General features: G+C 44.7%; 1 protein-coding gene across 12 annotated transcripts in view; it reads left to right on the top strand.

Moving 5' to 3' along the window:
* FOXP1 (forkhead box P1) overlaps positions 1-12,852 on the top strand; it is an 809,982-nt gene that overhangs the window by 491,204 nt on the left and 305,926 nt on the right. For all 12 annotated transcript variants that reach the window (XM_073644751.1, XM_073644747.1, XM_073644748.1 and 9 more), the window contains one exon: positions 7,691-7,866. In XM_073644751.1, the coding sequence (XP_073500852.1) occupies positions 7,702-7,866 (165 nt within the window). In that variant the 5' untranslated portion in view covers positions 7,691-7,701. The remainder of the gene's footprint in view (positions 1-7,690; positions 7,867-12,852) is intronic.

Genomic DNA, 12,852 nt, shown 5'->3' with positions numbered 1-12,852 from the left:
ACTTCATCCATTTTGGGTAAGTTACTTGATAGGTGACTCATTTTACCACTGATTTATAAACCAAACTAGAAAATATTCTAAAATTCATCCGAAAACTTCTGATCACACGGGAGAAGTATTTGGATCTGAAGATGCAGAATTGATTGCTGTATTTTATTCTCTTTCCATTTGCACTGGTCGATGTCTTAACACTGTGTACCTTAAGGGCTAAGAAAAAAAGTGGAGCTCCTTAGAAAAGCTGAGCGGATACAAAGCTTTCTCCACTTTGTACAATCTGTTTTAATTAGAAGGATTGTTAGAACAATTTTAAAAGTTGTTCGCCACAATCAGTTATAATCACATGGGATCCTGTCAAAGAGTGCTCAATTTCCCTACAGCACTACCACTGGCCAAACAAGGCATTGCAGGCTTCCTATTGGAATTAATAGCCTGCCTGTAAAGTATGGACATGCTTGGTCCTCCAGAACATGAGATGCTCTTTGTTGCCATCAATGGCCAATAGATAAAGGTCCTGATTGTGAGACCTCTTCGATTAATTCAGGATTCCCAAATATTTCAATATGGACTTTCTAAACTAGAGAACCTTTTTAACAGAACCATTGAAGCTCAAGCGCATGTTCCATAACGTGTTCATTAAACTACTTCTTAAAACTGCTCTTCCATAGTTGACATGTATGAAATATTTTCAGTATTGGTGATACATGTATGATCCCAAAAGGACCTCCCTGTGTAAATGGAGTGTTAGTGAGCATGTGCAACCACTGCTCCATTCACTGTTTATAGTGAGCATGTGCGACCACTGCTCCATTCACTGTTTATAGTGAGCATGTGCGACCACTGGTCCATTCACTGTTTACATTGAGCATGTGCGACCACTGCTCCATTCACTGTTTACATTGAGCATGTGCGACCACTGCTCCATTCACTGTTTCTAGTGAGCATGTGCGACCACTGCTCCATTCACTGTTTATAGTGAGCATGTGCGACCACTGCTCCATTCACTGTTTACATTGAGCATGTGCGACCACTGCTCCATTCACTGTTTACATTGAGCATGTGCGACCACTGCTCCATTCACTGTTTATAGTGAGCATGTGCAACCACTGCTCCATTCACTGTTTACAGTGAGCATGTGCAACCACTGCTCCATTCACTGTTTATAGTGAGCATGTGCGACCACTGCTCCATTCACTGTTTATAGTGAGCATGTGCGACCACTGGTCCATTCACTGTTTACATTGAGCATGTGCGACCACTGCTCCATTCACTGTTTACATTGAGCATGTGCGACCACTGCTCCATTCACTGTTTCTAGTGAGCATGTGCGACCACTGCTCCATTCACTGTTTATAGTGAGCATGTGCGACCACTGCTCCATTCACTGTTTACATTGAGCATGTGCGACCACTGCTCCATTCACTGTTTACATTGAGCATGTGCGACCACTGCTCCATTCACTGTTTATAGTGAGCATGTGCAACCACTGCTCCATTCACTGTTTACAGTGAGCATGTGCAACCACTGCTCCATTCACTGTTTATAGTGAGCATGTGCGACCACTGCTCCATTCACTGTTTATAGTGAGCATGTGCGACCACTGGTCCATTCACTGTTTACATTGAGCATGTGCGACCACTGCTCCATTCACTGTTTACATTGAGCATGTGCGACCACTGCTCCATTCACTGTTTCTAGTGAGCATGTGCGACCACTGCTCCATTCACTGTTTATAGTGAGCATGTGCGACCACTGCTCCATTCACTGTTTACATTGAGCATGTGCGACCACTGCTCCATTCACTGTTTACATTGAGCATGTGCGACCACTGCTCCATTCACTGTTTATAGTGAGCATGTGCAACCACTGCTCCATTCACTGTTTACAGTGAACATGTGCGACCACTGCTCCATTCACTGTTTATAGTGAGCATGTGCAACCACTGCTCCATTCACTGTTTACAGTGAGCATGTGCGACCACTGCTCCATTCACTGTTTATAGTAAGCATGTGCGACCACTGCTCCATTCACTGTTTACATGGAGCATGTGCGACCACTGCTCCATTCACTGTTTATAGTGAGCATGTGTGACCACTGCTCCTTTTACGGTTTATAGTGAACATGTGCGACCACTGCTCCATTCACTCATTACATTGAGCATGTGCGACCACTGCTCCATTCACTGTTTACAGTGAGCATGTGCGACCACTGCTCCATTCACTGTTTATAGTGAGCATATACGACCACTGCTCCATTCACTGTTTATAGTGAGCATGTACGACCACTGCTCCATTCACTGTTTATAATGAGCATGTGCGACCACCGCTCCATTCACTGTTTCTAGTGAGTATGTGCGACCACTGCTCCATTCACTGTTTCTAGTGAGAATGTGCGACCACTGCTCCATTCACTGTTTCTGGTGAGCATGTGCGACCACTGCTCCATTCACTGTTTCTGGTGAGAATGTAAGACCACTGCTCCATTCACTGTTTATAGTGAGCATGAACGACCACTGCTCCATTCACTGTTTCTAGTGAGCATGAGCGACCACTCATCCATACACTGTTTCTAGTGAGTATGTACGACCACTGCTCCATTCACTGTTTATAATGAGCATGTGTGACCACTGCTCCATTCACTGCTTCTAGTGAGCATGAATGACCACTGCTCCATTCACTGTTTGTAGTGAGTATGTACGACTACTGCTCCATTCACTGTTTGTAGTGAGTTTGTACGACCACTGCTCCATTCACTGTTTCTTGTAAGCATGTGCGACCACTTCTCCATTCACTGTTTCTAGTGAGCATGTGCGACCACTGCTTCATTCACTGTTTCTAGTGAGCATGTGCGACCACTGCTCAACTCACTGTTTCTGGTGAGCATGTACAACCACTGCTCCATACACTGTTTCTAGTGAGCATGTGCGACTAATGCTCCATTCACTGTTTACAGTGAGCATGTGCGACCACTGCTCCATTCACTGTTTATAGTGAGCATGTGCAACCACTGCTCCATTCACTGTTTACAGTGAGCATGTGCGACCACTGCTCCACTCACTGTTTGTAGTGAGCATGTGCGACCACTGCTCCATTCGCTGTTTACATTGAGCATGTGCATCCACTGCTCCATTCACTGTTTATAGTGAACATGTGCGACCACTGCTCCATTCACTGCTTACATTGAGCATGTGCGACCACTGCTCCATTCGCTGTTTACATTGAGCATGTGCATCCACTGCTCCATTCACTGTTTATAGTGAACATGTGCGACCACTGCTCCATTCACTGCTTACATTGAGCATGTGCGACCACTGCTCCATTCACTGTTTACAGTGAGCATGTGCGACCACTGCTCCATTCACTGTTTATAGTGAGCATATACGACCACTGCTCCATTCACTGTTTACAGTGAGCATGTGCGACCACCGCTCCATTCACTGTTTATAGTGAGCATGTACGACTACTGCTCCATTCACTGTTTATAGTGAGCATGTACGACCACTGCTCCATTCACTGTTTCTAGTGAGCATGTACGACCACTGCTCCATTCACTGTTTATAGTGAGCATGTGCGACCACTGCTCCATTCACTGTTTATAGTGAGCATGTGCTACCACCGCTCTATTCACTGTTTCTAGTGAGCATGTACGACCACTTCTCCATAAACTGTTTATAGTGAGCATATACGACCACTGCTCCATTCACGATTTAGAGTGAGCATGTACGACCACTGCTCCATTCACTGTTTATAGTGAGCATGTGCGACCACTGCTCCATTCACTGTTTATAGTGAGCATGTGCGACCACCGCTCCATTCACTGTTTCTAGTGAGTATGTACGACCACTGCTCCATTCACTGTTTCTAGTGAGCATGTGCGACCACTGCTCCATTCACTGTTTCTGGTGAGCATGTACGACCACTGCTCCATTCACTGTTTCTGGTGAGCATGTATGACCACTGCTCCATTCACTGTTTATAGTGAGCATGAATGACCACTGCTCCATTCACTGTTTCTGGTGAGCATGTACGACCACTGCTCCATTCACTGTTTCTGGTGAGCATGTACGACCACTGCTCCATTCACTGTTTCTGGTGAGCATGTATGACCACTGCTCCATTCACTGTTTCTAGTGAGCATGAACGACCACAGCTCCGTACACTGTTTGTAGTGAGCATGTACGACCACCGCTCCATTCACTGTTTCTAGTGAGCATGTGCGACCACTGCTCCATTCACTGTTTCTAGTGAGTATGTGCGACCACTGCTCCATTCACTGTTTCTAGTGAGCATGTACGACCACTGCTCCATTCACTGTTTCTGGTGAGCATGTATGACCACTGCTCCATTCACTGTTTCTAGTGAGCATGAACGACCACCGCTCCGTACACTGTTTGTAGTGAGCATGTACGACCACCGCTCCATTCACTGTTTCTAGTGAGCATGAACGACCACTGCTTCATACACTGTTTGTAGTGAGCATGTACGACCACTGCTCCATTCACTGTTTGTAGTGAGCATGTACGACCACTGCTCCATTCACTGTTTCTAGTGAGCTTGAACGACCACTGCTCCATTCACTGTTTGTAGTGAGCATGAACGACCACTGCTTCATACACTGTTTGTAGTGAGCATGTACGACCACTGCTCCATTCACTGTTTCTAGTAAGCATGTGCGACCACTGCTCCATTCACTGTTTGTAGTGAGCATGTACGACCACTGCTCCATTCACTGTTTCTGGTGAGCATGAGCGACCACTGCTCCATTCACTGTTTCTAGTGAGCATGTGCGACCACTGCTCCATTCACTGTTTCTGGTGAGCATGTGCGACCACTGCTCCACTCACTGTTTCTGGTGAGCATGTACAACCACTGCTCCATACACTGTTTCTAGTGAGCATGAACGACCACTGCTCCATTCACTGTTTCTAGTGAGCATGTACGACCACTGCTCCATACACCGCTTCTAGTGAGCATGTGCAACCACTGCTCCATACACTGCTTCTAGTGAGCATGTGCGACCACTACTCCATACACTGTTTCTAGTGAGCATGTGCGACCACTACTCCATACACTGTTTCTACTCTAAACATAAAACACTTTCAGCCCCAAATTTTGGAATTGGTGATGGTCTCAATAGCCAGACCCCCAGCGTTCATACATTTATTATCTATGCTTTTTATGTGACAACCCACTTAAGGGGGCACAACAGATAGTCCATCACCTGTCACCATAACTCACACTATATACGGTACCGTTATTTGGTCACTGTATGTCAGTATTATTTGAGCACTGTATGGTGGTAATTACTAGTGTTGCACTATATAGTATATTAATTTTGCAGTGTGTGGGGGTGGATAACCTGTATTGCATTTGAAAACCATATTGGAACTTCTGCACTATATGGAGTGATATTGGGATATGTAACTTCAGTCTATGGAGGGAACCAGCAGGAGGGGCAGCACAAGATATCACCCAACTTAAGGCCGGAGCACGGCTTTATATACATGTAGACACGTCTCTGCAGTGACTCACTCGGCCTCTCCAACGTCATTCACTTGTTTATTCTGCCGATATCGTAACTCAAGGTGTGGAAGGGCAAATAAATACCCTCCGGACACAATGACATTTAGTTCTTTCACTCTAGTCACATTTATCTCTTCCTGTAGAAGAGACCAATTCTTCAAGAACAGGTTTTTATTTGATTTAGTTCAGATTTTTGCTGGTATTTTTTTGTAACTTGGGGGTCCTTTTTTGTGTGTGTGTCCTATTTCAGGAAATGCAAAAAATAACACAAAAAACCAGCACCCCTACAGGATAAAGAGGATACTGTAGCACAAAAAAAACAGCACCCCTACAGGATAAAGAGGGTACTGCATCAAAATTTACATTTGCACTTTAACAAAAAGAAAATGCATCAGCTAGGGAAAAAATATTACTATTTTTATTAGTTATTACAATCGTTATTATATAAGAGAATCTTTGCCTTGAGTTAAAAAAAAAATAAAAAATCCCACCGTTTTGTGTCTACAGCTCCTATGCAAACTTATTTAGACTCCATGGTTGCGGACTGGAAATAAACTCTGAACTTTTGGTGGTTGTAAAAATATATACACCTTCAGACTTTAGGCTCGCCGTGCACATTAGATGGCTAGATGACCATTGGTTGGCCATTCGTCTCTACCATCACTCCCATACACAGGAGCGCTCATTTGTCCGAGCATATGTGTCACAAGTGGGTCAGAAGTGACAGACAATCTCCCTGCAATTGGTTGCAGAAGATCTCTTCGTTTGGCCTTACAGACACCTTCTTAGCTATCTCACTCTAAGACCCAGCGGCTACCTCCCTCCGGCTAATTGACACCCAGGCTGGGTGTTTAAATACTGTCTGTTGCTAGAGGGAGGTGCTGGTGATATTCACATGACCCCTTGTGAAGGCTTTGAACAAGTGCAGTTCTTACTTCCTCTCTGATGCTAAGAGGACATGTGTGCTATCTCTCTGAAGTCGGCTCAAGCTAAGCTTACTTTCCCCCGTGTTTGCCTCCCCTTGCTATCTTTAGTTGTCAGTGGGGATTGACTAGCACTCATCCGCCCTTCCCTATCTAGGGCCAAGCGCTAAGGAAATACAGGGATAGGTTCCTGTGCGGCGATTGGTGAGGAACCAATATAGGGACGGTAGGGGTAGACAGGGTGATTGTAGATTAGCCTATGAGGTCTCCACTTCCCCCTTTCCCTAGTGTCTGGGCTTCCCCTCATCCCTTCGTGACGCACTTTGTCTTTCCTCCACTGTGCGTGACAATATGAGATCTATCTGGCAGCCACTTATCTCAGGGAGACAATACAATCGGCAGGCCGAAATAGGACATGCTGGAATGGTATTTCCCCCCGACAATAAATTATCCAAGGCCCCATAATACTATGGATTGTCCAACGATATTTACTGGTTCGTCCAACTTCAGTCTAATTTCTACTTGGGGCTTTAGTCTTCATATAGAAATCCTTTTTTTTTTGCTCCTTTTCCACTTTTACCATGAATTCATTTATTCTCATATGCAAAAATTTTTTTTCCAATCCTCTCCTATGTATGAAACAGTCAAAACCGGACACGTGGAGTGGATCCGTGCGCCGTTGATTTTTTTTTATGAACCCATTGATTTGAATGGACGATTTTGTTCCACGACTCGGATCAAAAACGGACATAACCACCACCTCCTGGACACAGGAGATGAAACGAATGGCCATTGTAAAAAAAAATAAATAAAAATAAAAATAGTTTTCAAGTCGGAAATTTCGACTTTTTTTTTTAAGATTTCCTTGGAGGAAAAAGAATTCCGTATTTTGACGTTTTCTTTCCCGTTTTTTGTGCGATGTACAAATTCAAGACTTTGTTCTATAAAATATACATGTGAGAGGAAAAAAAAAAAAAGAAAAGAAGAGAAAGTGATAAACAAAAGCAAAGCAAGTCGCTACATTTCCAGCTGAAATTTGCCACAATTATAGCTGTTAAAGAAAATAAACAGTAACGGTTTAGCGAGAAGCGCTCAAGAAAGATAAATTGTATGAAAGGAAATGACAAATGTTTACAGTTTTGGGGCTGATTTTAAGCAGGGCACGTATCTTCCAATGCGCTAACTGTTTTAACAGCTGTTTTATTATGTTTTCTTCCCCCCCACCCCTTCTCCCTTCTTGTTATAAAGGGCTTTGAGTCATGATGCAAGAATCTGGGACTGAGACGAAAAGTAACGATTTATCCGTGCAGAATGGTGGAAATTCTGGTAACCACTTACTAGAGTGCACATTACGGGAAACGCGATCTAACGGAGAGACACCTTCTCTGGACGCCGCCGATATTGCACATCTTCAGCAACACCAGGTACCGTACCCCCTACGTCCCCCTGGTAGAGAAAACAGAACCATCCATGCAATCACAATGGAATGTGAAATTTATACTTTATTATGTGTTCTGGCGCCCGGGTCCAGGCATTCATCACTGTGAAAAAGAGATCAAAGACTTTTGCGCTGCCCGAAAAAGCCAGTGTGTACTGTTTAGTAGCAGAAAGTGACAACTGTTAAAGGGAAGGAGGATACTTTTTCCCTGCTACTGAGTGAAAGTTATCTGTTTTTTTTTGGAATCTGACCTAGCATGAAAGTAGATGAAAAAGTTTGACAACAAACTTGAAAACATTTGCAAACATGAAAGCTTGCAAATCTTAAAATGCAAAACTCAAAACGCGCGGTGAGAGCGGACGAAATGCTCTGCAACCCACTGGAACCGATCGTTCACGTCCTTTTATTGCCTGTTATACTTAGTGAAAGGTAACAGTAGATTTGGGGGAGGTCAAGGTTACAATGACGCTACTGATGGGGTTTTGAAAGGTTTTTTTTTTTTTTTACAGTCCCTCATAAACTAGAATTGAAGGGGTTTGGAAAACCTTTTTGCAAATCTTAAAAAAAAATCGGAATTTAGGACCCCTCATCTATTAGCCAAAGTGGAGAGTCTCTGGAAGACCTGCCATGCCTGTCCCCTATATAGACGAACCATTGATTTCATCAAATGCTATGTAATGCTTTATTTTACCAGTAGGGGCATTGCAAGGAAATTGAACTTGTCGTTTGGGGGTGTCGCTGGAATTGGACATTCTGGAATCCTTTTATCGCGCCAATGTGGAGAATTGCTTTAAATTGTCCCTGTTCTTTCAGCAAACTTTACAAGCCAATATAAGAAACTTTCTGGTATGTCTTAACGAAGAAATATTGTCTCCACTCATGAGCCGCTTCTTGAACTCCCCATTCACTCACAAAGCTTAAAGTGCAACCGTCTTTTTTATTTTTTATTTCATAAATCAATAGTACACATGGAAATAAGAAGCTTTGTAATATAACTTATCAGAGAAATCTGCTTCTTTCTCCTCCTGGACTAGAACTTTCATTCTCAAAATTCTCAACTCACAGGTAAAATCTGTCTTCAGTGAAGACAAACTTTACTTTACTGATATAGGAGATGACAGTTGGTGCTCATAACATTCTATGTAGAGGGGAAACTGGAGGAGCTCTGCCTCTAGCTCCTCCCCCTCCCCTCTACATAGAATCTTATCAGTACCAACTGTCATCTCCTATCTCAGTAAAGTAAAGTTTGTCTTCACTGAATAAACATTTTACCTGTGAACTGAGAATTTTGAGAATGAAAGATCAATTCTGGCAGAAAAAGAAGAGGATTTTTCTAATAAGATATATTACAAAGTTTCTTATTTTCATGTGTGCTGTTGATTTACTAAATAAAAATGATGGTTACACTTTAATTCCGTTTTGATCTAAGCAAAACATACTCTCCAGCACAGTGAGGGGTCAGGTTACACCTCATAATATAGTCTTTGGGGAAGGGAAGAAGAGTGAGAAGACAAGCAAAGGACAAGACAGGCAAATCCTGCTGCAGCTAGTGAGTGATTTAGCTTATCCCAGAGCTGGATTCACAGCTACACTGCTCAATACTGCTGTATAATGTCCTCCATGCTGCTGCTGCTTTTGAACATGTACTACATAGAGACCAGAGAGCTGGAGTCACTTATGTCTGTGTGCAGGGGCGACATGCCATTGGTGCAACCTGTGCAGCCCCACAGGGGCCCAAGAGGTAAGGGGGCCCATTTCCACCTTCAAAACAGGTGGAGTTGTGCATTATTACCAACTATTTGGCTGCAAAGGGCCCTTATATTGTTCTTGCCCAGGGGCCCTCTTCTGCCTGTGTCCGCCAGTGTCTGTGTGTGCTGTGTATGGGAGACATCATAGCAGCTTGTCTCCACCCACAAGCTCAGAGACAACTGAAAATTGGAGAGAGAGTCTGCAAAGGGGAAAACTGGCAAAAAAAGCAGGAGACAAATCAAATGGTGGCCAGAAATAGTGTTATTTCTCATGTACACAAACATTGCAGCTTATCATAAAATTCAGGACTTAGCCTACGGATAGGTCATCTGGTAAATAATGAATGGGTCCTCATAGTCTCTTCAAGCAGCTGATCGGTGAGAGTACCAAGAGTTGGACACCCACCAATCTCATACTGATGGCCTAGGCCAATGATCTTGAAGCTTTTAGAGACCAAGTGCCCAAATGGCAACCCAAACCCCATTTATATATCACAAAGTGCCAACATGGCTATTTAACCTGCGGATGGTGCAGACATCGCAGGAGACATTGGGGCTAGTGTAGACATCATAGGAGGCATTGGGGCTGGTGTAGACATCACAGGAGGCATTGGGGATGGTGCGGACATCATAGGAGGCATTGGGGCTGGTGTAGACATCACAGGAGGCATTGGGGATGGTGCGGACATCACAGGAGGCATTGGGGATGGTGCGGACATCATAGGAGGCATTGGGGCTGGTGCGGACATCACAGGAGGCATTGGGACTGTTGCGGACATCATAGGAGACAATGGGGCTGGTCCAGACATCACAGGAAGTATTGAGGCTGGTGCGGACATCGCAGGAGGCATTGGGGCTGGTGTGGACATCACAGGAGGCATTGGGGATGGTGCGGACATCATAGGAGGCATTGGGGCTGGTGCGGACATCACAGGAGGCATTGGGACTGTTGCGGACATCATAGGAGACAATGGGGCTGGTCCAGACATCACAGGAAGTATTGAGGCTGGTGCGGACATCGCAGGAGGCATTGGGGCTGGTGTGGACATCACAGGAGGCATTGGGGCTGATGTGGACATCACAGGAGGCATTGGGGCTGGTGCAGACATCACAGGAGGCATTGCGGCTGGTGCGGACATCATAAGAGGCATTGGGGCTGGTGCAGACATCACAGGAGGCATTGCGGCTGGTGTGGACATCATAAGAGGCATTGGGGCTGGTGCAGACATCACAGGAGGCATTGGGGCTGGTTTTGACATCACAGGAGGCATTGGGGCTGGTGCAGACATCACAGGAGACATTCAAAATACTCCCCCACACAAACACTGCCCCTCTGCAAAATATATACCCACACACACACTGCCCCTATGCAAAATACCCCCCCCCCACATATACCTGCTTCTATGCTAAATACTCCAGCCAGATTTTATCATCCGTATTACAGCTGCACTGCCCGGCCAGGACACAGACTCATGACCCCGACATACAACATCATAGGCGTATTAGATGAGTAATCAGACTGGTTTTGGGCAGTGCAATTTTGAATACCCTTTATGCATCATCTCTTCACCCTTTTCAGGGACTCTGCTTGTTCTCACTGAACAGAAGTCTTCATTATGGATGAAAATCAGTTCTGGAGATTGGATCACATTAGTGACATGTACAGGCTGCAGAAGTTTCTCTTGAATGACGAATCCTAGTAATGGCCCCACGCTGGCAGTGAGCTGGTACCTCCACCTACTGCCAGCGGTTTACCCTCGGCTCCTGTTTGTATTTATTTGATCACAGTAGTAACTTGGTGTTTTGCATTTGGTTCGGGTGAAAGCTTTTACCGACAAAGTGAAAATATCTCATGACGAAATCCAGACAGCTAAGAGCAATGGAGGCAGAGCCAGGTTTGCATTTCAAGGGGAACATCTTTTTTAAATGTGGTCCATTTTTTGTGAATGTGTACGTTCCATGGAGGCAGGCCATGCTGAGACTGCTGGGTCAGATGGCCGTAAATTCTCTTATGCAAGAGAATCTGGTCGAATGGGCAAGTGACGCTCTGATCAGAGTGTGATTCGATTCTTTCGGGCGAGGAGAAGATGGAGAACAAAATTTCACCCTCTTCTCCATTGTGTGGAAATCGGACTGCACTCAAATGTCATCCGAATGCAGTTCTGATGTTTTCCATGCACTCATTGGCTTGCATGGCTGAGTGCGAGCCGAATATCGGATCAAATTTGGGCATGCTGCGAATTTTTCCTCGGACCGGCTCAGTCCGAAGAAAAATTAAGAAATGTGCACGGCCCAATTGGTCCGAGTTCAATCCAGTGTTTTGTCGGGAATGCACGAGGACAGAAAATACGATGGTGTGAGCGGTCAGTTTCCTACTTGTTGGCTGATCGGCAGTCATTCATGGTTTTCAGGTGTGCACTGAAGAATCTAATTATTTCGTGTGCTTAGGTTGCCGATATTCTCGGCCGCTCTGGTCCAGTTTTGCGCTTCCGAGAACGATGAGCATTAAAGATCGTTTCATGAACAATGAGCAAAACGTTTGTTTGTCGGGTGATCCTTCTTAGGAATGCTCGTTCACGATAATCTTGCATTGTAAGGGGGCCCTTGGTTTGCAGGAAGCTCACCATAGTTGGTCCCATTGATTTACTAGACCAAGGGTCTTGGTGAAGATATGGAGGGGACAAAGAGGCACCAGTTTGTGGTTGGCCAAACCTCTCACTAGTATGTTCGGCTCATTTTGATAATTGCTTTGGAGCCCCCTATCTTCTCTCTACACCGCTATCTAATGGTGGTGCATATCAGGTGGTAGCGGACTAGTTTGACTGATGAATGATCGAAATCATCCAAAACACCAGTTGGGCAAGCTGGAACTTTAGGTGCAAAGTGAACAATTGTTGGTTTCACTGACACAACAATTAATCGATCATTACAGTCAGAATATATTATTTCGGCCAACTTTTATAAAGATTGTCCCCGGTATAGATATGGTCACGGGTGTGTCAGATGTAACAGACAGTCATCCTGCAGCTGGTTGCAGAAGATCACTTTGTTTGACATTGCAGACGCCTTCTTAAATCTGTCTTACTTTAGGACCCAGCGTCAACCTCCCTCCTGCTTTGATTGACATCCTGGCCTAGATGTTTAAATACTTTCAGTTTGCTGCAGGGAGGCGCCGGTGATATTCATATGATCCCTTGTGAAGGCTTGAAGCTATTACTGTCAGC

This window comes from Phyllobates terribilis, unplaced genomic scaffold (assembly GCF_046119375.1).
Source record: "Phyllobates terribilis strain yellow unplaced genomic scaffold, ASM4611937v1 Scaffold_8__6_contigs__length_399053987, whole genome shotgun sequence".
Lineage (NCBI taxonomy): Eukaryota > Metazoa > Chordata > Amphibia > Anura > Dendrobatidae > Phyllobates > Phyllobates terribilis.
This window is presented reverse-complemented; position numbering and strand designations above follow the sequence as displayed.